Source organism: Lichenostomus cassidix, chromosome 1, assembly GCF_008360975.1.
Source record: "Lichenostomus cassidix isolate B80296 chromosome 1, HeHo_3.0, whole genome shotgun sequence".
NCBI lineage: Eukaryota > Metazoa > Chordata > Aves > Passeriformes > Meliphagidae > Lichenostomus > Lichenostomus cassidix.
The window spans coordinates 110,713,067-110,738,725 of NC_139479.1; the positions used below are offsets into that span (position 1 = coordinate 110,713,067).

General features: G+C 46.3%; 2 protein-coding genes across 6 annotated transcripts in view; one reads left to right on the forward strand and one right to left on the reverse strand.

Annotated features, from left to right (window-relative positions):
• LOC146445557 (uncharacterized) lies at positions 1-2,373 on the forward strand. Its single transcript, XM_085076293.1, has 2 exons — positions 1-461; positions 897-2,373. Exons 1-2 carry the CDS (start codon positions 410-412, stop codon positions 1,811-1,813), a joined length of 969 nt encoding a protein of 322 aa, XP_084932419.1. The 5' UTR covers positions 1-409; the 3' UTR covers positions 1,814-2,373.
• Positions 2,374-3,031: 658 nt separating this feature from the next.
• The window catches only part of ILDR2 (immunoglobulin like domain containing receptor 2), a 45,958-nt gene continuing 23,330 nt past the window's right edge, over positions 3,032-25,659 (reverse strand). For 3 of the 5 annotated variants that reach the window (XM_085076232.1, XM_085076222.1, XM_085076251.1), the window contains 6 exons: positions 24,446-24,592; positions 23,544-23,720; positions 18,283-18,399; positions 16,660-16,870; positions 15,034-15,721; positions 3,032-14,203 (listed from right to left, as the gene is read on the reverse strand). In XM_085076232.1, the coding sequence (XP_084932358.1) occupies positions 14,168-14,203; positions 15,034-15,721; positions 16,660-16,870; positions 18,283-18,399; positions 23,544-23,720; positions 24,446-24,592 (1,376 nt within the window). In that variant the 3' untranslated portion in view covers positions 3,032-14,167. The other 2 variants (XM_085076242.1, XM_085076213.1) reach the window with 2 other exon arrangements.

The following is a 25,659-nucleotide window of genomic DNA, read 5'->3' on the forward strand; positions in this document are numbered from 1 at the left end:
TAAGAGAGTAATTAGACCTTTGGCTGTCATTATTGAAGAAGTGGAAGTATGACTAGGTTTTGCTCTTTTTTGACACCTATATCTATGATTACTGTCAACCAGTTCTGAGCCCAGCATGTCTGGTGCATGTCCTAATGTGTATCATTTATCAGAAGAGGGGCAACCTTGAGTCCCCTTTAAGGAAAACAGCTGACACCACATCTCTCAGTAGTACAAAGGATGTTCATAAATGTTTGTTGCTCGGTTTACTCCATTCCTTTATGCAACCACTCTGTTTGTTCCGAATATTCACTGGGGCAGTAGATATTAAGACAATATGACAAGCTCTTGCTGAATACTCAACTAGGATTACTTTTCTTTGCTCCTGCAAGAAGGGTTCCTGATTGCTGAACCTGATGTAACTGCACAGATGGACCAGGGAGAAGAACAAGAATGTGAAGCCTTGGAGGAGACACATATGGGTGAGGAGCCAGTTATGTAAGTTTACAAACACAGAGCAAGTGAAATGCTCTTTGAGCTGCCTCAGTGCTATTTGAGCCACTTTATTCTATGCAGGTCACATTGAGACTTGCTCTTCCCCCCTCAGGGCAGGAAGCCTGCTTGCCTTTGTCAGCCTGTGGTTAAGGGTGTGTAGGAAGAGGGAATACTAGGAACATGTGAAGGTTTTTTGGGGACAAGAAGACACCTGTAGCATTACCCTTGGCTCTGCTGCTCATGGCACATCTGCCCTGGGTCATATCATGAGGCTATAGAGCTTCTCCAGCTGGGTTTCCATTTGCTCCGCATCTTCCATTTACTGCTTCTCCTACATGGTGCAAACAAGGCTCCCTAGGATAACAGCCTGCCTGTTTGCTGTGCCAATTCCCTGTGGGAATCAGTTGTACCTTTTGTTCCAGGTGGTGAGCTGGGGCCCCTTCCAGATCACCTTGCAAGCCCAAATCTGCAGGATGTGTTGGCAGTGGGCTCCAGAGGAGAAGAGGAACAGTTTGGGGACAGCCATGGAAGTCAGTGCAGTTGCTCAGAGGCTCAGCAAGGTGGCTGTGAGGAGGAAGAGGAGGTTAAGCTGTCATGTTCTGACATCAGCCTGGTGAAAAGGCAGGAGAGAAGGATGCCAGCTTCACAGCGAGCCCCTCGTATGGAGCGTCCCACCATCTGCTCGGACTGCGGGAAGGGCTTCAGCCGGAGCATCCACCTCACCCAGCACCAGCGCATGCACACCGGGGAGCGCCCCTTCCTGTGTGGGCAGTGCGGCAAGGCCTTCAGCCAGAGCTCCCACCTCAGCCAGCACCGGCGCATCCACTCGGGCCACAAGCCCTACGCGTGCCCCGAGTGCGGCAAGCGCTTCAGCCAGAGCTCCAACCTGCTCAAGCACCGGCGCCTCCACACGGGGCTCAAGCCGTATGCGTCCGGCGAGTGCGGCAAGCTCTTCAGCGACAGCTCCACCTGCATTAAGCACCGGTGCCTGCACACGGGCGAGCAGCCCTACGAGTGCCCTGCCTGCGGGAAGAGCTTCGGCCAGCACTGCCACCTCGTCCAGCACCAGCGGGCACATGCCAGCGTCCGGCCTTACGCCTGCGGGCAGTGCGGCAAGCGCTTCGGGCAGAGCTCCGACCTCATCAACCACACACACACCCACACCGGCGAGAAGCCCTACAAGTGCAGCCAGTGCGGCCGGGGCTTCAGCAGCAACTCCAGCCTCATCAAGCACAGCCGCATCCACACCGGGGAGCGGCCCTACCGCTGCCCCCAGTGCGGGGAGAGCTTTCGGTTCCAGCCCCAGCTCGTGCGGCACCAGAAGCACCATGCAGAGTAGCTGGTGGAAAGGAGAAAGCTCCATGGACCACAGGAAGCTGGCTGGTGCTGGGAAGACATAAAGCTGCTCCCTGGACACCTTGTATGGGACATGAAGTTTGAACAGAAAGGTACTTATAGACTATGGTACATTCAGGGCCAGAGAGAACCTAGAGATGTTTCAAGGATCAGTGTCTTTTTCTGTTACTTCTAGTGAGGAGTGGTTTTTATCCCAGTAAAAACCAGCTCAAATTTGTATCTGTTTCCTGTACAAGCTGCCAGCGTTTTCTCTCACAGTAAGGCCACAGCCTGGGATGATTGACTCCTATGGAATCCACATCTCCCATGTGCCAGTAGTCTTGTTTTTAGATGGTGTTTGCATCCATTTATTTGAAACCCTCACAACACTGTGCTGGGTGCCTCTGTGTGTTTGTTGTGGGCCCAGCTGATGGCTGTTTTGGGGTCATGTCTATGGAACAGTGTGTTTGCTGGGTTGTATCATTGTTAAATTGACAATTCCACAAATTATGCTGCTGTCTGAGAGCTTAGTCCTGAGCAGCAGTTAAGTAAATTAACATCCAATAGATGTTTCTCTCAGAGTCTTGTTTGGGTGCTTTTGTGGGTGGCACTTTATGAATGTTTTTATAAGGCTTTTAAAAGTATTTAGGATGACTTTTTAAATTGTGGTCTTTTAATTGTCTGATGAACTGAAAATGAACAGAAAAATTATGGGATTTGAAATATAAGCTGTGTCAAACTGATTTTGTATTAAATGTTAAACATTCATTCTTGCATAAAACTTTTTAATTTAAACTCTACACTTCTGAGTTGTTAATAATTACAAAGAAGTAATTATGAGTTCTCAACTGATTCTGAGAATTTCTGTGATATTTTTGTGAGTGGTTTTGACAGTTTTAATAATTACTTTCTAAGGAACATGAGGGAGGCAGGATTTTGAGAAAGCAGAAGGAACTGACCTCTGAAGAGATCTTCTTCACTTTGAGGAGGAGAATACTACTACTGGAAATCTGTCCTTAACAGCAGTTCTAGCTCAGGCAACCGCTTGGTATGGGGGAGGAGGAGGGAACTGGCAGTAATAACAAAGATGTTAATATCTCTAGCATGGAAGGACTCCCTGTAATGAGCGTGACAGTATATACTGAAATGCCTGTTCCACCCACAAAGACAAACAGGGGAAGAAATCACAGTGTGCTTCAGGCAAGAAAACGAAGCGATTAAATCTGTTGTGCTGCAGAATTTTTATTTTCAGCACCACACACAGGCCTGATGTGAACAGTGAGCTTTCACACGGGGGTGAGCTCCCAAATGGGGAAGATCACTCGGGGCAAAGAGATGCCCAGCGTGAAGAGCACAGGACCCCAAGGAAACAAGCAAGCTGTGACCAGAATACGACTGGAATTACTGGCTGAGTAATGCAGACACATCCATACCTCCCTTAGCCACCAACTGCTGCCACAAAGGGCACAGCTTTTTGCTCCATTGGCAGGAGAGCTAGTTTAAGTCATTTGGTCTCTACTCCCACCTTCTCCCCAAGCGCCTGAATTAATACAGCTGTGCTGACTAAGTGTTCACATGGCTGTGCTCTTAAGCTCCATAAGATGATCCATGCTTTTTAAATTACAGTCTTCGGAGAGTTAATTCCAAACTAGATTGGTTAGTCCAATCTAGACCACAGGTTCACGAGGAGCAGGGTATGTACCACTGAGGGGCTTGGAGTCAGAGAACACACAAGCCAAAAAAAGAAAAAGAATGTGGCCAGTGTTGCTGTTAGTTCCCAAGAAACACGTCATTTAAGATGTTTGATGCTTTTCTTTCTTTTTCAAAATGTTTCTAAGAAGGGCTAGACCTGAAAAACCCTGACACATTACCTTTGTTGTTTCTGCATTCCCAGCACCATCAGAAAGGCGTTCATTGCCACCAGAGGATAGAAACTACAATTCATTTTTGTGGTGTCCTTGCTGCACATGCTGTTACCAAAATACGTATTTATTCTGAAGGGTAGTTCTGTCCCCATAAACTGGCTGAAAAGGTGTCTCCTGCCTCAGAGTTGGAGTTTTCAGCCAATTGTGTATGTTTGTGGAATGCACAAAGCAAGGCCAGGAACAGGATGGTGACATCTGCACAGTAAAATGTGCCAGGGGCACAGAAGCCAAGCTGTATTAGCTCAGGTGAACTCTTTTGCTCTAATGCTGTTTCTGTTTGTTTTTCAAACTAGGAACGTGGAGAACCTGCTGATTATTGTCTGCATTATCTGCACCCAGTAAGTGCTCACACAGACACTGCTGCTGGGCAGCCCTTGTACCTTCACTCTCCACTGGCCAGGACCAGCCAGGGCACTTAGTGCTCCCTCTGTTCAGTCATAGGTCAAACCCCATAGTTCAGACCCCACAGTATTCAATTCAGCTTCATTGCATAGTTAATTCAGGTTCACTTAGCTGGGAGCCAGGGGGAGTGGAAGAACTATGAACATCTGAGGACATTTTCTGTCCCACACTTTCTATATTCTCTCTTAGTCATTCATTGAGGTACAGGAAGAACAGGCATCAGGCCATTTCGGGATCAGCCTCTTTCCAGAAATGGCAACCAAAACTGCTGTCAGGACTTGCCTGTATCCCTGCTGCATGACTTCTCAGAGGGCTGGCTCTCATGCTCTAAAAATGCCAAGTTGCCACCTAACTAGTGGCCAGGACCACATGATGGTTTTGGTGCACCTTGTGCCCTGGTCTTCTAGACTGGTAGCTCTTGCAGCAGGTGCCCCACTGGACAGCCTTGTTCAGCTGGCAGTGAGAGTGACTGAACATGGGCTGTGGCAGACAATTTTACTCCAGAATATTCTATATATATAGAATATAGTACACTAATACCTTATGCAGAGCAGATGGGCAGGGACAGCACCCAGGTTCACCTCCTGGGGCTATATTACACAGAGGTACAGACATAACCCAAGGGTGCTATTCAGCAGAGTAAGATGACTGATATTCATGCAGTATTTTTGTGTTGCCACTTGATGTGTTGAAGCACACCAGCATGTTACCCTTCACTCAGCTTGAATTTAGTGTTAATCTGCAGGCTGCTGTTTCCCAGGCTCTCCCTACCAGCTGCTTCACAAACACTGGTGTTCTTCCCCCATTCACCTAATCAGTCTGTCCAGTATTTTGACAGTGAATTTTTTGTTTTTCTGATTAACCTGAACAAGTTTAATCATGAAATCAATGTAATTGAAATGCTTTAACAGGAAATCAGTTAAGCTCAGCTACAAGGGCAGCTTCTTAACTGATTTGCTTGCAAGTAAGGTTGAGCTTTTCACACAAGTGTGTGGATCTCAGATCTCCCCAGCAACACTTGGGATGCTATCCACACTCTGCCTTTCAAAGATCTTTGAAGCAGTACAAAACTAAGCTTCTGCTCTTCAAACACTTTTTGAAATGTGTTCTCTGCATGCTGCACATGCTTGAGTGCTGAACTTTTAGACTTACAATTCTCTTGAAATCTTCCAAAACCCCTTGTTGTTGGGAGCTCTGTAACTCCAGGCTCATTGATATGATGAGGGAAGTTGGGACACTTAGGAATTGTTTCATCTACAATGCAGCATCTTAATTAAGAAATGTCTCTCATCAGGATGACAGGCTGTCTGTGGAGACCTCTTGATTACAGAGCTCTGCTACAGTAACTTTCCTTTCACAGCTACTCACAAGAACCAGCCTAGGTTGCATTTTACTGAAACTGAGGAGTGAAATTTTCCATTCAGGCACCATACTGGCCTGAACAGAAGGCAGCCTCAGATCTCCCTTCTGAGAAGCGAAGATAAAAATTTATATATATAAATATATATTTCTATTTAAAGAAAAAAAAAAAAAGAAAAAACACAAACCTCAAACACATTTCACCATTTCCCTCCCCCAATACTAATTAAAACATACCTTAGGCTCAGAGGCTGCTACCCACACAAGTTCTGTCACTCTGTCCAAGGGGTGAAGCCTTATTTCTGCATGGGACCAAGTGCTCTCCAAGCCTTGTCAGCTCAGCTCCACAAAGATGCAGGTTCCAAGTTGCATCACTTGGTTCTGGCTGCCAGAGTTGCACATTGCAGTCTCTGTAAATCATCTGCACTGGGATGTGTGTGCACTGTGGTTTTACCAATTTGAGTAGTTTTACTTTTTTAGAAATACCGAGCACTTGATTATGCTGACACAAGAAGCTGTGACTCCAAGTTCTGAAGAAAAACATCCCAGGTACCAGGTCCACACATCCCTTCTGTATGTACTCAGTAACTACAGCCAAGTTCATGCATGAAGATTTGTAGTACCAGCATTTTAGACAGGTGATGCTCACATTTTAACTATGTAGGCCTACTCTTCAAAGTCTAAGATTGCCAAAAACCTGAAAGCGTTCTGGGAGGAGTTTACATAGTTAAGAGAGTCTTCATTTTAGTGACCTCACCCTTCTTGCAGAGTCAGTGATCTAGAGATGAGAGAGGGGTTGCAAACCCCTTGTCAGGGATGCTGTCAGCAGCAAGGCTGTTCCCTCAGGGCAGCCCAGAGCCAGAAGCAGAAAGTCATGCTGGGTTATGCCCTTCCCAACAGGGCACAATCCCAGGTGCCAAAGCCTCTGGAAATTCTGGCTTGGCTGACTTGCTTTAACCCACACTTCCCTCTATATCCTCCTGTCAGAGGCCCATTTGCAAAGGCCATGGGTGTCTTTTCTGTAATTGCACATAAATTTAGTAAGGACAGATAGACATACTGATCCTTAGGAAGGACACAGCAGTGGACAGTGTATCTTTACACTTTTTACACACACATATTTTACACACTTTACACAAGGCAAAGCTTTTAGCTTTTTGTGCTACTGTTTTACCTGGGCTTCACCTCACTGGATGTTCAAGTCCCTCCCAAAACTTGTAATTCTAAGGTGAGTGGGCCTGAGGCTTGTAGAAACACACATTCTGGTTTTGCCAGGAAGCAGAGAACTTTGAGAGACTAAAATTAATTAATCATTTAGCAGGCTCTTGAGTGTAAAATGCAACCAGTTGGAGCTCTGCCTCTCACCATCCTGGAGTACCTATTCAGAGACAAGTGCACTGACTGATCTGTTGCTCAAAAAGAAAATCTGATAACTGGGACATGAAAATCACTCCCACCTGCTCTGGAGAGGCTGATGGAAACCAATTTGACATGTAAGCAGAATGGATTTCTGTCACACAGCAAGGACTAAATGAAAACAGTACACCTGCTGCAATAAATGGTCCTGTGCCATTTCAGGCAATTTCTTCACTCATTTCTCTAATTCAGAAATGGCCCTGAATCACAAACCTGTACCTACAACCAAGTGCTCATGGATAACTGTGACTGGGCACAGAAGAGCCTTACCTGTGTGAGGTCTAACCAGGAATTACAGAGGGAGCTTCAGGGCACCTCTGGCTTCTGCCTCGCTGCCACAATCACTTTTCCACTCAGAAGTGACTTCCTGCAGAGCTCTGAGCTGGGTGACCTCTCAGTGTTTCTGTTATCAGGTCCTCCTTGCCCTCATTAGTCATCAAGGTATGGATGGGCCCCTTTCCTGCTCCATGTTAGCCTGGAGTCTTCTGCAGAGGGGGAGCATTGAGGGACAGAGTGATAAAGAAGCCCAAAGAAACACTGAGCATTATCACAGGTGGTAAAACAGAGGATGAGTGGCAATTTTTAGAGCCAAGGAATGCTGTGCCTTGCACAGGGAAATACAGAGCAGAGCTGTGATCTCTAAGTACTTCTCCTGCACCTGACTGCTGATAACACTTATCAGACACGATCTAAACATGTAAATGCTGTACAGGTTACACCTACAAACAGTGTGAGTCTGAATCCATTATTTACAACATGGAGACAGGATCCAAATGAAGTTGCTTGTTTATGCGATGAAAATCATCAGTCCAGAGTATGGCAGACTTAAGGACAAAGATGTCACAATGCCAGAAGAACAGAAAAGTCTGTAGTAAAAAGATAAAAAGTTTTCCCAATAAAATAAAAAAAGGATTTAAGTCTACAAAACCAGAGGACAGTTTACCCTCTCTCTGGAGTGTGGCTCCATGGGGTACTTTCTTGTCTGAAAGGAGGCTGGGAAGAATGTTTTTGTATGTTACCCTGTGCATAGCATGAGATTTATGAAGGGTCTGCTGCTCCACTGGAAAATGTTTGGTTTATTGCTCATTAATCAAAAAAATGGGTTGAAAACTACTCATGTAAACTGCTCGCTTCTTAGCAAAAACTGGCCGAATTATTTGCCTGCAGGATAATAAAAAGGCAGATTGGTGGCAGCTTTTCCTGCTTTTATTCTCCATGGTGACAACTCAAAAGTAGTCACTTCCACACTGCGTGCATGGCAAATGTATAATGCTTGGTAATTGGGGATGTGGATGTGTCCCAAAAAGCTATAAAAGTGTTACATTTTCATTATAGAGTATTGTTACGTCCTTCTCCCCCTCACACTGAAGAAAGTTCATTACAGGGTAGGACAATCAAAGTAAAATAACAGCAGCAAAGAAAACCACTCGCTGTGTAATGGCTGGGAAATGGCTGTGGTAGGCAGCAAGAGGCAGGAAAAAAGGCCAGCTCATCTGTAAACAGCAAGAGGATTGTACCCCTGGGCCAGGGCTCAAGTTTCCCTGGACTGAATTTTGCTTTTAAGCCAAGCCTGTCAACTTCTAGTTCACACTTCTTACTCACATGTAATAGCACCTTGGAACTCCGTTTGCTTTCTGACTCACTAAATGCTGCTTCTCTCTGCCACTGCTCTCACCAAGGACAATGAAACCTGAATGCATTTGCTCCTGCTGTTTGTGCTCCACAGCTCTGACTGCAGCTGCCCTGGGGTTGAAAACAATAGTGACTCATTTTGAAATTACGTTCAGCTTTAATTTTTAACATGTCTCCAGTAACACCCCTGCTTGGGCTTGAGAGAATATCTGGAGGGCTTGGGATTTTGTGGTGGGCATTCTGTAATTTTTGCTTTCAGAGGGGATAAAAATGCCTTTTTACAAAATGCCACTCATTCTACATCCAGACTGACTGGAAACCCTAGGCACCGCACTGAAAGTTGACTGGAAATAGCCAAAGGAAAGCAGAGGGGTCACAGAGGCATTACAAGCATGACAAAAAATGACAGGCAAAAGGGAAAGGAGGTGCTGGCCTTCCCTGGCAAAGGTCCCTGTGCAGGGAGGGGTGAATCTCAGAAAGAATTGTAAAGGTCATAAGAGAATTCATATGAGAATCATGGCAGATTCCTTCCTTTACTATTAGCTAACTTTAGATTTTTGCTGTTTCTAATGCTGTAAATCCAGCTGGCATTTTTGAGATCATCAAAACTATAGCCGTTCCTTCACATTATGTAATGGATACCTTTTCCGATCTTCCAGGCAATGGGAAAGGGACTTTTGGAGCCCTAGGTGACTATGAGGGTGGTTTCAACATTACAGCTGTTGTAGAAAGCATGTACAGCCAGTAGAGCCTGATGGAGATGCTGCACCACAGAGATTTCTGGAATCATTGGGTCAACCCTGCAGCACCAGGCTTATGCCAAAGGTATCTTTGCTCCTGGACCCAGTAAAAAAATGAGCTAAAGCCCCTTTAGCTCTTATTTCGTCATGTCCAAACCCTGTACTGACAGAGACAGGATCCTCCCCCACATCTTGTGTGAAAGCTACCTGGAGAAAAAAGACAGCTCCATGCAGTTTCTCAACAATCTCCACATCATTAAAATTACTTTCAGAACAGCCCAGGCATGGTAAACACTGTGGTGCTGCATTTACATACCTGGAACAGTTTGTGGCAAGGTTTGATTTCAGTAGTATTTTGTAGTATTTTGTGATTGCTCCTTCTTAGGAGTTTTTCCCAGGGGCTGTCTTTTATCTCTCAGAGATGCAGCTCTGGGGTGCACTGCTGATGGCCATCCCTGACCCAACTGCAGTAACAAAGATGGGGATACTACAGGTCCAGTCCCCTGCACCATATACCAGCACAAAGATCTGAGTAATTCTGGCTGTCTGTTTCAGCTTATAAATGTTGGGAGTTTTTCAAAAATTATAAGTATTCAAAGTGCTAATTTTGTTAATTTTCCATTTCAGTGGAAATGGAGTGTTCTGAGGATATTCACACTGAAGCCACCCACTGGAACTTTTACAATGTACTTTAAAGGAATAATGGGATTGATGAGAAGTCATTACCATTGGTATTTATTTTCCCATTCCATTATGTGAAAACTTTTTCTTTCAGTAGCCAAGATCACTTTTTTTGACAGCACAGCCAAATCTACTGCTAATGCTTGATACTGCTTTTGCTCTAGGGGCTCTTTTAAATTTTTACAGGATTCTCTTATCATCTGTTTTCTTAGCAAGTCGCTGTTGAGATGCCATGATTTTAAGACCACAAAACTCTCCATGTCCTTGACATGACCCAGACATCCATATCCAGTAACAAAAGGATTTTAATTTTATGCCAGCAATAAAAATTCATCGCTGGAAAGCTTATAATTTGTGACCACATAATGACCAGGCTGATTATTTCCCTGTGCCAGCATTCTGCAGGTGTTCTGAAAGATGGCACAGACACAAACCATTACTTCTCTCCTGAAACATGAGACTCCTCTCGAGCTGTCTGTCAGTCTCTGGCTCCCTGCTCCCCTGCTGCAGAAGTCACAGGTCATTAGGGCTGTGTAGCTGTGCAGATACTCTACATCACCCCTCACTTCTTGATTTGGTCCATTTGCTGCTGCTGCAGACCTATTTCTAAGGGGAAAAACAAAGACAGCCTGAGGACAGACATTATCAGTAACTGAAAATTCCTGCAGATTTGTACAGGGAGATACGAAATCTACAAATTTAGAGCAAGGTTGCTGCTGCCCAGATCTGAATTCAGGGAATTAAGACCTCCTCTTTTTTTGCAGCTGAAACTTTTATCATCTGGTAAAACTCATAGAATCACTAGTCATAAAATCTTCAGTACTTTTCCAGGTACTTGGATTCAAGAGATGTTTCCAAGTTCTCACAAACAGTTGTTTCTACAATTAAAACAGTTTTCTTAAAAGAATTAGCTTGCAACTACTTATTTATAAGCTAGATACACAAATGGCATCTTCTTACACACAGTGTACAGGTACCCTAAAATACCAGCACTGAACAAACAGAACTGACTCAAATAAATGAAGGCTTGTCTTTTTAATACACACAACTCATTCCTGAGGGCTTGATCAAATAAACTACAGTGGCTGAGATAAGGGACAGAACATAACTGAAATGAGAGGACTGTAGTGCTCAGCCTTTCAGTATGATTTAAAAGACAGAGGTATTCAGAGACTGTAAAATCACTGGTCTGGCCCCTTTCTGGCATAGTCAGATGCACTTTCAAATTTCTATGCCAACTCTTTCCTGGGTCTACTGGATGTCTGATGAAAATGACTGCAGCCTAAGGTCCCTTGAAATTCATGGCACAGGGGTTGCCAAGGTTTTCAGACTAACAAAACATCAAGTTGCTAGAATCCTCATATGTCAGGGAAGAAATGTTTAATCTAAACAAGCATGTAGTGTAGCTCCTTAGACTTCTCAAGGCCTCAGAGACCTCAGATGGCAGCCACCTGCCCACCTCTTGCTAACTGTGCTGTGATTTTCCCAAGAACACACATTAAGGATGAGAAAATCCTTAGAAGGGCCTGTACTAAGACTGATACTGTTATACTGTTCAATCCTCATTAATGGCAGAAACAGTGGGACTGAGTGCCCTCTCAGCAGTTTGTGAGTGACACCAAGCTGAGTGATGCCATGGAGTCACTGGAGGCAAGGGATGCCATCCAGAGTGACCCTGGGACAGGCTTGAGGAGTGGGCCCATGAGAAGTTCATGAAGTTAATGAACTCATGAAGTTCAATACAGCCAAGTGTGAGGTGCTACACCTGAGTCAGGATAATCCTCAGTATTGATACAGACTGAGGGAAGAATGGACTGGGAGCCTTGAGAAGGACTTGGAGAACTAGATGATCTTTAAGGTCCCTTCCAAACCATTCTACAATTCTATGATTTTACAGTGGTAGATGAAGATTGGACATGGGCCAGCCATATCCTGGGCTGTATCAGCTGAGTGACCAGCAGGTCAAGGAGTGAAATTTCCCTTTCGTCCATTCTCCTGAGACTCCACACAGAGTCCTGTCTTCAACTCTGGGGCCACCAGCACAAAGACATGAACCTCTTACAGCAGGTCCAGAGGAAGGAGACAAAAATGGTCACAGGGGCTGGAACACCTCTTCTATGAAGACAGATTGAGAGAGTTGGGGCTGTTCAGCCTGGAGAAGAGAGGCCCTGTGGAGACTTCAGAGCAGCTTTACAGTGCCTAAGATGTAAGACAGCTCGAGGGACTTTTTACCAGGGCATTGATTTTCAACTAAAAGAGGGTAATTTTAGATTAGATACAAGGAAGAAATTCTTTACCATAAGGGTGGTGAGACACTGGAACAGGTTGCCCAGAGGAGCTGCAGATGTCCCATCATTGAAAGTGTTCAAGGTCCAGGTGGATGGGGCTTTGAGCAACCTGATGTGTGGAAGATGTCCCTGCCCATGGCAGAAGGTTGGAACTAGACGGTCTTTAAAGGCTACTTCCTGCAAAAACAATTCTGCAATTCCACAACTGTATGTTCCTGCTGGCTGATCCCTCTTTGGCCAGGAAGACCCAGGACTGGGATTTCCAAAACTACAGTCATCACTAGAAGAGTGCGGGAGAAGAGTCATCCTGTCATCAACCCACCTTCTTGCATGAGAACTGCCCTCAAATCTATGGAGATTATTTTTCCTCTCCCCTGACCATTCCTGATGGGTGAACCATCTGGCAAAGGAGTAGCACAGAAATAATTCTATTACTTTTATGGAGAACTGTAGTGATGTTATTATACCTTGTGTTCCAAACAGTACTGCCAGTATGAGCACCTGAGGCCAGACAGCTTTACCAAATTCCCAGAGGAAAAACAAAGATGTCATTTCAGAGGCTGATAATGTCCGTAACACAACAGGGCACTAAGTTGTTTCTAGGTGTAATAGAGACCAAGATACTGGACCTTAAAATGTTCCCATCATCTTCCCTCACATGATGATTTTAGCAGCTAAATAAATGACTGCATCATACCCCATGAAAACCAGAATGTCAGGCTTCCAAATGGTGTGAAGAACTCACTTCTAAATAAAGCTATTCCTGAGACAACAGCCACTAAAACCACATCTCAACCGAAATAAATGAGATGGTTTTAAGTGAAATGGGTGACTTGCAAAGCTTGTGTCCATCCACAGTGGACTTTTTCCACTGTTCTCTTTAGTGCCTGGAAACAATTCCCAGAAAGGAGTGATACCAGTGGCACAGAATGAAGGTCTGCAGCTGCCCTCTCACTGAGACTGTGCCCTTTTTGCTTAATTGAAACAAAAAGGCCACTCACTAGAGTCTCAGAGGTGTCTGGTGGTGCTGGAAGCAGAACACTAGGAAGGCTAGAGCACTGCTTTTAAAACAATGGAGTAGATACTCCAGCTTGAAGCTCTACAGGGTCACAGTTCAGCTGCAAGGAAATGCAACTGCATCAAAACAAAACACAATTGGGTGGGGGTAGGGGGTAAACAAATCATGCTCTCATCACAATAAAAGTTACTTTGACCCACTTTCAAAACAATACATCAATCTCACCTGCAACTCTCATCACACAATGAACAGAACTAAATATATTGAACAAACCAGCCCATAATTGTCTTTTTCCCCATTCAGCCCTTATCAAGGTAACACCTCATCAGTCCTTTTCTTGAAGTGTCTGAAGGGGTGTAGATTTTCTTTCATGATTTAGGGCCTGATCAGCTGGAGGCAGTCTGCAGCTGTAAGAACAAGGCCTCCTCCCAGCATGGGGGTGATACAGAAAAGGCTTTAAGTATGGAGACAGTTTTGATCCAAACAGAGAACTGAGGAGACAGAGACAGCAAGAGGTACACAGGCCTTGCTCTGCACATGAGACAGGGCAGGAGGCACAAAGGCAACCTCACTTGTAGTTCAGGGCAGCAGGGAGGGCTGCAGGGGCAGGAGGAATGTCCAGTGCAGAATGGAGGGCACTGGAAAACAGGGTGCCAAACAGAGCCCCGGCCTCATTTGCCTGGCAGACTCCCAGAGCCTCTGAGTTCGAGTGCTGTCTGTGGGAGTTTGTTTCGTACAAAAGCCTCTGCTCCCCTGGATAAAACAAACAACTGAAACAGTCCATGGCTGATGACTGCAGAGGTTCACAGAGGCTCGTCTTGCTTGTTGCTCTGCATCTTCTCCACTGCAGTCACCTCATGATATCCAGCCCATCAACATGACAGGTCCACAACAACTTCAAACCACAAGGGACATCCTTGTTGGAAAATCATTCTGAGAGGAAAGAGAGAAGATTAAATGTCAACAGGAAAGCACTCATTGGAACAGACAAAGGGACAGACAAAGCTTTGACAGAGACACAACTAAACACAACAGCTTTGTCCACTCACAATCCAATCCTCTCTCCTACAGCCAAGCTACTCTAATGATAAGGTCTCCCTCATGGTGCAGACTTCACCAGCTGGGGTAGATGGAGAAGATTCCCTTCCCCAGCAACCATGAACTCATCAGTCCTCACTAGCTTGGACTGTGGCAGGATGTTTTGCACTTGCTGGTATTCTGGCTGAGGAATGCCTTTGGCATGAATGGCCCCCACAGAAGCCCATGGGCCTCTGAGCCCACAGGAGTCTGTGATCTCACCCCTTTCAGAAAGATGTCTCTTACACCATACCTTGCTGCCAGCCCTGTCCCAGTACAGAAGAACAAGAGCCTCTCAACCCTTCCTTAACCAGGATCAAGTCCAAAGCAAAGCACTATAATTTCTCTAAGCCCTGGGTAACTTCCCTACCATGATCCTCCTGAACTCTAGATAAAGTCCCACCACCTTGGATCACCAGGCCATAGATGCCAAAGACATTCCTTACCTCCCCAGTCCCAGGCATATCTGGCTTTCCCCTCCATCATGAACTCCTGTGTAGGAGCCATTATCCTTTCTGGCTTCCTACCCTCACAGTTCCTTTCCCCCTTCCCACAGTGAGTGACACCCAGACTCCAGGTGTCACCCTCGTGGAAAACCTCCTTGCCCGTCAACTCTGGTTAGTAACCCCTGCCTGGTGACTCTCTGCTCAGCCTATTTGGACCAGGACCACCAGACATGGCCTCACTGTTTTCTTGGGGTCCTTTTTCCTCTTCTTGTCAGAGGCATTGAGGTAGGCCTGTTCCCTGGCCCTGTAGGAAGGGCCTCGGCTCAGCTCCCTCTCGCTGTAGGGAGGCAGGCTGTCCTCCTCCTCCTCGTCCTGCTCGGGGGACGACGACTGCGGCGGCGGCTGCGACTTCTCGGCTTTGTAGGTGGAGGGTGGCGACCAGGCATAGTATGTGCTCCCTCCTCTCTGGCTGGGCTGCGAGCTCAGCTTCGAGGGGGTTGCACAATGGTCACCGCTCTCGTCGTAGCTCCGGGATTTCCTCTCCAAGACGCTGCTGAGGTAGGAGTGATCGTATTTCTGGCTGCCTCCTGGCGTCCGGCTCACCAGCCTGGGAAGGTGCTTCTCCTCGTGGGCCCGTCTCCGGGGTGGGGTGTAGGACCAGCCCCGCTCCGAGTCCGTCAGCGGCTCCCGATTGCCCCTGCAGCGCTTGGTGTAGTATTCCTCCATGGAGCTGTCCTGGTGGGGCAGCCCCCCGCCGCGCCCGCCGTGCAACTCGGAGCGCTCGAAGCGCCGCAATTCCTGGCTGTCCGCTCGCCGCGGCCGCTGGCTGTAGGACTCGGCAAAGGCCGCCAGCTCGTCCATGGACACGGCCGGCACTCCCACAGAGAAACTCTTACGAGACAGCATCTCCGACTTGGACCTCTGCTGGCTGCAAGAGGAAGGAGGTAGAGTTAGAGGGCAGGATCCAGCTGCACTCATCCCCTCAGCTGCCTGCACAGACAATGGAGGGAAACAGGCCCTCCTGAGGGCATGAATCATCTCAACTGTTTCCATCCGTAGGAAGAGATCTATCAGAGCCTTGAAACGCCGGGTTCTCTCTGCTGACTGTAAAGGCAGCTTAGTGCAGATAGCTCGGGTTCTGCATGTCTAATGTTAGCCAAGGTTACACCCAGAGAACACCTCCCCTGTCCTCCAATATACAGGGCTGAACCTGCTTCTCCTTCATCCTAAAGCTTGTAGGTGTATATCCTGCTGGGAAAACCCAAGAACCCAGCTGCAGAAGCTCACAGCAGGGCAGTTTTGAAGCAGGTTTAAAGACAGTGAACTGGCACAATAGCCCAGTACTGCAGGAAGGAAATCCCTGCTGTTGCTTTTGGGGTACTGGGCTGATTGCATGTGAGAGAAGATTCTGCTATCCCTCTTCTAGGCACCAGAATGTGAGCCCTTTAGGCCTGGAACACAGGTCTAGCTGCACAAAAGCAGGAAGATGTGACTCCTACACAATAAAATGCACCAGCACTGGGAAGTACTGGAGGAAATCAGGCGCAAATTTCAAGAGAGAGATTTGCACATTCCCAATTTGGGAGGGCTGCCTTGGTACCCTATTGATCTCACTTTTACACCCCACTGTGACTGGGGCTTGTACCTTTACCCAGCTGGGTAGGCTTCAGCAGGCTTGTAGCAATCAGCTTCATTCTGACCTCATCTAATGACTTGTCCAGATCTCCTATTTCTCTCTATCCCCTCCCTCCTGCTAAGCAGAACAAGAGCAGCAGGAAATAGGGAAGAGCTACCAGTCCATCTGTCCCTTCTGCTTTCTTTACCACTTTGCCAGCAAGACCTGCCCCCCAAGGTGGTGTCCCTCACCTGTGCCAGTAGCTGTCGCGCTCATCCCTGTAATCAGACACAGCCTGTGATCTGGAGGCACTGCCACCACCCACGACTCCTGCCCAGTACTCGGCGTCACCATCCAGGTCCCCCGCGGGGGGCAGAGGTTTCCTGCGCGCCTGTCGGTAGGGCTGGCGGAAGTTCAGGTCCTCCTCGTGCAACGAGCTCAGCTCAGACACCGTGTTGTTATCTGCAGGGGAGGATGCAGGAAAGAAATGAGGTGGCCATCACGTGATGGCAGCCAGAGGGGAGTTCTAAGGGTATCACAAATGGCATGAAATGCCTGTGTTCCAACCGAGTTCAGCCTTCAAGAAGAGTTTCCCCTCAGTAACACATGTGAGCTCCCTGCCTTTTGAGGTGGGCACCAGGCTTGGTGGGACACCACTACAGCACAGAAGTTGTGCCACCTCCCCCTTTCCTGATGTCAGACAGGCTGGCTCAGGAGCTGGCCTGACCTGCCCAGCTAAAACAAAAGCAACCATCTCAAAAAAAGATTAAGAAAAAAGCAAGAGTCTGTCTGAATCACTGTCAGTCTCTACCCCATCAAGCACACTGACATCTGTCGGCCTGACATACCAATCTGCAGAGGTCTTTTTATAGTAAAAGTTGTGGGTGGAGAAGACAGTGTGCTCAGCAATGACTGTTTTAGAATTATATATAATTTGTTCGTTATGCCTAATCTGTACAGAGCTTTGATGTAGTGTCATTCTTTAAAGCCCTTGCCTTCAATGATTAGCAGGATCCCACGTCTGTTTCAACTGAGCCTCTAGCAGTGCCTAGCGTGGGTTAGCTCTGCCTGCTGCCCAGAGAAGCTGAACCCCCAGCCTGCCACTGTCCTCTGCACACAGCAGCCACAGGACAAGGTGCAGCACTGCAAGCCCTCCCCACGCACCTTGTGCCACTCTGCACCTCTCCCTCCTGAAGTGGAAAGATCCTTGCTTGTGTTTGTATTCTGATACACATTAAGTGCAGCCTCAAGCTTTATGTAAGGAAATAAAGCTTACAAGAAGAGGCTATGGGAAAACAGTGAGGAGTTCCATAGGGAAGCTCAGTTGTGAGTTTGCATCATGTCCCTGTTCACCACCCTGCTCTTCTGCAGGGCAACAGCCACACCAAATTTCCTCCTTCCTTCAAGCCACACTGTGGTCACTGCAGCCCACAAAACATGCTTTCAATAACATCATTCCTCTCCTATTTTGCTGTGCTGAAAATTTACAGACACCAAACTCTTAAGAAATTATGAAAACAATATCCCAGCTATTTTCACTCCACAGGCTGTAGAAGGTATGAGTAGGGACTTGGCTTTTCAGGTGCTGATGATCCCAAAGTTTAATTATATGAATGGACAATTTTCATGAGTTTTTCTATATCCCTCATTTTGCTCTAATTAAGAATAATTAGGTAAGCTCCAGACCACTAAAATGGCAACATACCTGTAGAAACCTAAAATCTAGACTTTATCTGTCCCAACTACCATGTCCTGGACATCATATCCTAGGGGCTGACCTTGAGGCAAACCCAGTGAACTTTTAACTATGAATTTGCAGTCTTTCTTAGGCCACTGAAAACAAAAAAAAAAATCAAACCATGCTTGTTTCTCACATCGTTCTCGCATCCTCCTAGCTGGGTCAAACTGAGCCAATTCTTTCTCGACATAGTACAGCACCTTCATGGAGTCCCTGTCCTTGTCAGTCTGGATCCTGTACCCTTTGCGCACCGCTAGAGAGAGAAAAGAAAACATTAGAGGAAAACACTTTTAAGAACAAGCAAACTTCCCCACAATATTGCTTCTGTAGCTGAGCTCACGTCTGCAGGCAGGTAGGCTGCGTCAAAACACACTGAGTCAGTCGCTGCTTCACCAGAAATTCGTCTACAGTGTGGGATGTGAAGTTGTAAGTGCTTGCATCATTTTAAAAGTTTGCAGGAACAGCAAAAATGGTTTGGAAATGCCCAGTTTGTGCAACCAAATGCATCCAGTGATGGACGTTGAGCATGGTGGCACATCCTCACAGCACACCAGCTGTGCCACCTCACCCCTCCCTGGTGTGAGAGAGGATGGCTCTGGAGTTGGCCCAACTTTGCCCAGCTAAAACAAAAGCAACCTCCTCATTGCTAGAGTGATTCCAACTCCCACAGATGCTGGCAGAGAGAAAAGCAGAACTCATTTCTCCTTCCTCAGCACTTATAGAAGGGATTTGTCATGGTATGGAAGAAGCAGTCCCAGAAGATCAGACTTCCTCTAAGCTCTCAGTCTGCAGGAGAAGCAGGTGGCTGAGCATTTGGGAGCTATCACTGTGCAAGACCATTCCACCCTCCCACCCCCATGAATTCTCCTCACACAGGCTGAAGAAAGTGTGGCAGAAGATCCAGAAAACACAGAAGGAAACACAAAAGTCCCACAAAGCACATCACACTTCTTTGGAATTTATACTGACTCCATAGACGAGGCCAATCAGGTTACTGGTAGCTGTGAAACTGCCTGCTCTGGGATACTTTACATGCTTTACTTTACAGGAAAGGTATATATCTTAGACAGTAAGTGTTTGACTTTTAGGAAGTTTAGACAGCTTTCTGACTTTTCCACATTCCTGTGTGTAGAAAAGAAGGCCCTATACACTTGGAGCCAAAGCAGCTCTAACTCTGGCAGGCTGGCTCCTGCTAACTTCACCTGCTAACAATAGCTATGAACAGCTTGACCACCTCAAAGCAGGTCTATAGTCAGCAAGCAGAGAACTCCACCTTTCCACTCTTGAAGAAAATCAGGTTTTTATAGCAGATTATTTAAGAAAGGTCTTGGCCTGGGGCTATTTCAGGATCGACAGAAACAGGTCTAGGTACAAGGGAGGACTACAACCCTCAAATTCAGCCTTATTAGAGAACCATTGTAAGGAGATTAGGACTACAAAATGGAACCTGCCTGCCTCACATGGGGTTAGCATGTTCCCTTGTGGGAATACTGCAATGTTGCATGAATTCTCCTGTTGGGGAACAATTAAAATACTTGGACAGTGGTTTTGAGCCAACCTGTTCCTTCTGTTTTATCCCTCACCACCGCAATACATCAAGCTATTAACATTTGAGTTCAGTAGTACGTCGCATAGTATGCGCTGTGTGGGCTGAGCAAGGACTTGGCAGAGGTATTCTTAGGCACCTTCTGTCCTAAACTGCTGTGCATGTGTCTGTGCACTGTGAGAAATAAGCATGCTCTGCTTCAGGAATGGCTGTGCCATAGAAATGGGTAGAACGATTCCACTCATAACCCCACAGATTGCTTCAGAAGCAAAGTGCTTTACACACGCACAGTCCAAACCCACAGTAAGATAACTGACTACATCCTGAATTATTATCTTGTGTGTCTGCACTTGGGAATGGCAGAGGATGTAAAAACAGTATGAGTCTATCAGGGTCCTCCTCTTAACATGCTTCCAGACAGCTCAGCTGACAGCAGTGTGTGCTTTATTATACCCATGAGTGAGTGCACAGTGGCTGGAAAGGCACAGTGATTCACAGAACACAAGGAACCCTGCCTCTGCCTCCCAAAGGAGAACACAGCAGGTCTCCTCAGGTGAGGTTGGTTGCTTCTATAAAGAGGGGCTGGACTGACTGGCCTCAGAAGCAACAGCTCTGGCTGCACTGCATGAGCAACAAGACCAGTTCTCCACCTTACCATCATGGCTGGTACCATGCCAGGAAAGAGGCCTCTCACTATTCTTTCTTCTAATGTACCTACTAGGAGCTCAGCTAAGCTGCCACCTCATTTATACACAGGCCAGCAAACCACTCTGACCTACTAATAACCTTTGGGGAACTTGAACAGGCAGCTTCCAGACTCTGCCTCCCCAGAGCCACTGCTCAAGCTGAGACCATGCCAAATATCTATTTGGGCAACATCTATAGCTCCTAGAACTGATGGAGGATTAGCTAGGCTTCACACTAGCTTCATACTAAACTTGCTATTGCAGCTGTGTATCAAAAGGCAAACAAATTTCTTGGCTAATTCTGCAAGCTTCTAGAAATTAATTTTGCATTTAAATCTGCAAAGATGACTGTGAACAGCTCATGGAAAGTATTTTTCATTACAGAGGAAGCATGTTTTGTCTCTATGTTTGTTTTTTAAATACTTCTCATAATGATACTAAATGTTCAACTTATTAAATCTCTTCATTATTCATCTGAGAACCAAAGATATTATTGCTTCCTTCTCACACGCTTCTTCATCTGTAAATTGCCATAATCCTTTAATCAGGTCTGAATAATTTTAAACCCATTTTAATTATAAAGAAATAAAGATGCAGAGATGCTGACCACATGTACAAAACCGTTTGCTGAAGTCAAAGGGAATGGAACAGTCTTCCCTGGTAGACCATATTTTCTTCTCCTGAACAGTTCATAAATTTCTAATGTTTAATTTGTATTTAACTTACTATTTTTATTCTTCTGTGGGTGGAACCAAGTCCACTGTAAGCAGTCTCTCTCTCCAAAAAGGACAGCCCTACTGCTTTTTTTTCAGTCAAGTATGTTTAGGAAGTAAATGATGTCTCATCCTTAACACCCTTTCTACGAGAAAGGTCTAGGACCAAAAGCTTCCCTGTGTGCAGGGCTTAAGGGATCTAAGCAAGAGCCTCTAGGTAACCACTGCACTTAAAATAGAGATAAATCCTAACTTATTTGTTGTCAACACTCTTCTAAATAAGAGAGCTAAATGTTTGGGGTGTTTTTTTCCCCTATTCAGCCCTAAGTTCAGGATAGAGTTCCTAGGCTTAATCAGAACATTTCTGTAACCCTAGACACATTTTCTAAATATCCTTGTGCTTGACTTGCTCACTAGACCCCCTCACAGGGGTCATTTATAAGCACAGAATCTATCTAGGGCAAAGGCTGTCATTTTTAGCTAGGCATCCAGAATTACAGACTCCTCTAGTTTCTGTCCCTCAAGCACTTCTGATCCCATTTTTTCAATGGACTTGACAGAAAGGTTGAAGTCCCAAAGATACAACGTTTCAGATCAGACCTACACCAGCTGTGTGGAGGACACAGAGGCTTTATATTGCTCCTTCTGAGAAAAGGCCTTTATTATAAACTCAACTATTACCTGTTTTGTTTAGCTTGCTGCCAGGCCAAAAAGCAAATAAGCAGTTTGGAAAAGCCACACAATGTTTGTTCTTCTACAGCCTGTCATTAGGGGATATTCTGGCATTGTGGAGGGCCTTAAGAGGAAAGGAACAGAGTACAGGCTATAACTCTTCCTTAGCACCTCAGGTCATGCACCTTGAACGACAGGTCCATGATCCAGACCAAGGGTTTGTCCACCTAATTGCAAAAAAGATTCACTAAAAATAATTTTAAAAAAACTTAATCTCTGTTGTCTTGCCACAACGGTTAAAACTCTGTTATAATGCTTTTACTTGCAGTATGTACTACTTCCTGTCAAGTCCTGAGGTGAGGGATTGAGTCCAGACACCTGATTTGGATGCATTATATAATAAATCCATCTTTCTGTGTAAGGATCATAGGATCCCAAGAGCTATTCCATTTGGGTACCAAACGTATCCACTGTTTTGTATTCTTGTGCTCTGCTGGCAGAGACAAGACTGGGAGCTGTGATCTGACTCTTAAAACATCCCTGGAGCTCCCACAACCAACACCACACTCTATGTGAAGTGACATTTTTCACGGGAGAAAACAAAAATTTAAGCACTGGGGTGTCATTCATCATTTTCTGACAAAGCTTTTTCAATCGGATATGTTCTGCGTTGGATCAGTGATTGATTTATTTCCCATTTCAAAATGCTCCATTCCAGAGCTCTGTTTTGATTTCAGTGGCCAAAAAAAAAAGTATGATTGCTGAAAGAAAATACCTTTTGTAATTCCAGAAAGGATAATATACTGACTGGGGCAGCAGAAGCATGTGTATGGTTGTTCCAAAAGCTTAATTAATTATGCTACTTAATCTTGCCTTCTCAGATGTGTTTTATCAACACGTTGTTGTGAGTAAACTTAACAACTGATACTCAGTGTACTGCTTTGAAATCAGACATGTAGCTGGATCAGTGATGACTCTACATTGGTGAGAGTCATTTCTGCTGCAGCATGTTTGAATTTAGACAGCCACTCTGATCCTGAAATGCATGTGGCTAAATAGCTGCCCTCTTTTTTCCTTGATGGCAGCTTTCTTTGTGGCAGCAGAAGTGACCCTCCCCGAGACAGAGGCATCATAGTGACACTCTAGGTCTGACACTGATCCACAACTCCTTTCTAGTCAGAAGCCTTTTATCACTCACATTTCACAAATGCAAAGGCTGAACAAAAAAGTGACCTACTGACTCCTGTAAGGTAGAGGACAGGGTCCAGCCCAAAATGCTCTTGGGCAGAAATATCAAGGGAATAAGTTACTTTGCCCAAAATGGCATGGGGACAGTAAAACATGCTGCAGCAAAAACTCCTGCCAGAGGCCAAGCAGTGCCCTACAGAGGGCTGGAAGGACAGTTTTACAAAGAGAAAGCAGCTTGCAAGGCATCAGCTCTAAGGGGGAAATGGCTCCTGCCTCTGCTCCCCCAAAATAATCTTCATCCTTTTGTCCTCTGCAAGTGAATGTGTGCAGCAGTAATGAGAGGGGTCCTGTGGAGGAGTTTGACCTCTCTGCTGACCTCATTAGGCACCCACAAATTGACACTGTACTGATAGCCCTGGAAAAGTTAGACCATGTGGCCCTAATGCAAATGTCATTGTCAGAGACAGGATTAAAATGCAGTTTTTCTGTGTTTCTTCTCTTCACACCACTCAGTCAGTGACAATTGTTCCTCCCTTCCCCAGCCCTAACCCCAGTATGAGGACTGAATGCTGTGCTTGGCACTGCAAATTACCATTTTGGGTTCCTCCACTGGCCTCACTTGGGGCTAAGGGAGGGGGATGTGACTTATCCATCAGCACAGCAGGAGATGGGACACCAGCTACAGGAACACTGGGGATGTAGTATGGACCTGGCATGGTAGAGACTGCAGGAGGGTATCCAGCTTTTGCTGCTTTGCCTGCTATATACACTGAAAAAGAGAAAGAACAAGAGTCAGCATCACACACCAGCCTCCCACAGACCCACCAGACACGTGGACAAAACCTGCACCAACATCAGTGGCAACCCCACAGGAGACAACTGGAAAAATGAATTAACAAGGACCAGCCTGAATTTTTCTAAGCCTCAAAGGGCACCGAGGGGAGTTTAAAAAAATGCACACGGCACTGTGAGATGCCCAGGAAGTCACTCAGGGTGTTAGAGCCAGCACTACCACTGCCATGATTTAGTGGCAGTTCAGCTTTAAAAATAACTGATGACTCAAGCAGGATGAGGCTCATGGAACTTGACAGATCCGACTGAGCCTGACTAGGAACCTTGCTGGGTTGCAAAGATTTTGCACTGTTGTAGAGGGCAGCTGATTTGCACTGCTAGGAAGAAACCTCCCAGGATGCTCTTAGCTCTGACCCACAACACTCACTGACACAACAACAACTTTGGAATGGGAGCATGACACTTTGGAGAAGCAGGCACAGCTGCCAAGGCAGGGAGGGCTCAGGGAATTACATTTGTAATTAACTTTGAGCATTCAACCATTGAGTAATAGGTCAGACGCTTCACTCCCTAAGAACCAGTTCTTTCGCCAAGCAAAGTGCTCAGGGTAAAGGAAGTAATATCAGCAGATCCTCCTGTTCTGCCAGGGAGCAGAAGCAGCAGGGCAGAGGATTTGCACCAGGCTTGGACAGGGTCACTCACGTGCCCGGGGACAGCAGCAGGACTCAGGACAGCAGGGACAGCGGACGTAACAGCAGCAGCTGTGTGGGCAGCACTGGCACCAGCAGATCCCCACCAGGAGGAAGAACAGGAACGCCCCCAGGATCACCAGGCCCACAAAGACCCACTCTGGAAAACAAAGGGAGAAAGGGAGATACTTACAGGATTGCACACTGCTTGAAAGGGAACACCAGCAACATCCTCCCAGCAGAGAGCACAGGGACAAAACAGACAGGTGAATAACAGAGCTGGACTGACTCCCTGTGGGTCTAGGACTCAGTCTACTCCTCTTGTGTCAAAGCAGAAATGGCACATGACAATGGGAAATGAGCTACAGAAATGTGGTCTCTGCTGGCACCACCTCTGGCTGGCTGAGAGGCGAGCAGCACAGAGGCAGGAGCTCTGGTTCCCTGGCCAGAAACCCCTCACCCCACAGCAGACCTGTGCCAACGCCGCAGGATGTGCTCCATTAGCGCTTGGACCTCATCAAAGACTCATTCTTCTTGGCCATGTTCATGCCCTGTTTGTGTGTTTGTTCCCTACCCACATTCTGGTTTTAATGGGATGAACCATGGTGAAAAGCAGGCTATAAATAGGCCAGAAAACGAGCCAGGCCTGCCCCTTCGAAACGAGGCCTACGCATGCAATTATTCTTTTGAATGTGCCGAACGAACATCCTATTCAGGAGACACTGCCAGCCAGGAAACCTAACAACCACTTTTTTTCTCCCCATTGAAGCTTTAGATGATGTGTGCCAGGCCCCAAAAGGGAGCAGCTGAAAAACACCCTACAAATGAAAGCACAGAAGAGCTGGTCCACAAAAACCAGGAGGGGCTTAAAGGGGAAGAGGAGGGAGAAAAGGTTTCTCAAACTTTGCTGCCAGAAAATCTGGTGGGAGCAGAGCTCAGCCTGTGCCAGGGCAGCACCTCCTGCCACACAGGAATTCCAAAGACTAAGGGAATAAGTGAACACATGTGGACCAAGAAATTACAAAACTCTGACTGTACAGGAGGCCTGGAGTTGTTTTCTTGTCAGACAGATGCACCAACCTATCAAGAAGCCAGACTGCTGGTGGGGAGAAGACTTCAGGTGTATCCAGGTGGTAACTCAACTGCCTTGGAAAAATGGCAAAAAGCAAATAAAGATGTGGTGGGGCTGCTTTGCAGTGGGAAAGGGTTTATCCCCACCCCAAAGGA

Bases quoted from the DNA above. Each gene is read 5' to 3' on its own strand.
- LOC146445557 (XM_085076293.1), top strand. From the start codon at position 410: ATGGACCAGGGAGAAGAACAAGAATGTGAAGCCTTGGAGGAGACACAT. The intron at 462-896 runs GTGAGGAGCCAG...CTTTTGTTCCAG, and splicing joins CTTGGAGGAGACACATATGG to GTGGTGAGCTGGGGCCCCTT.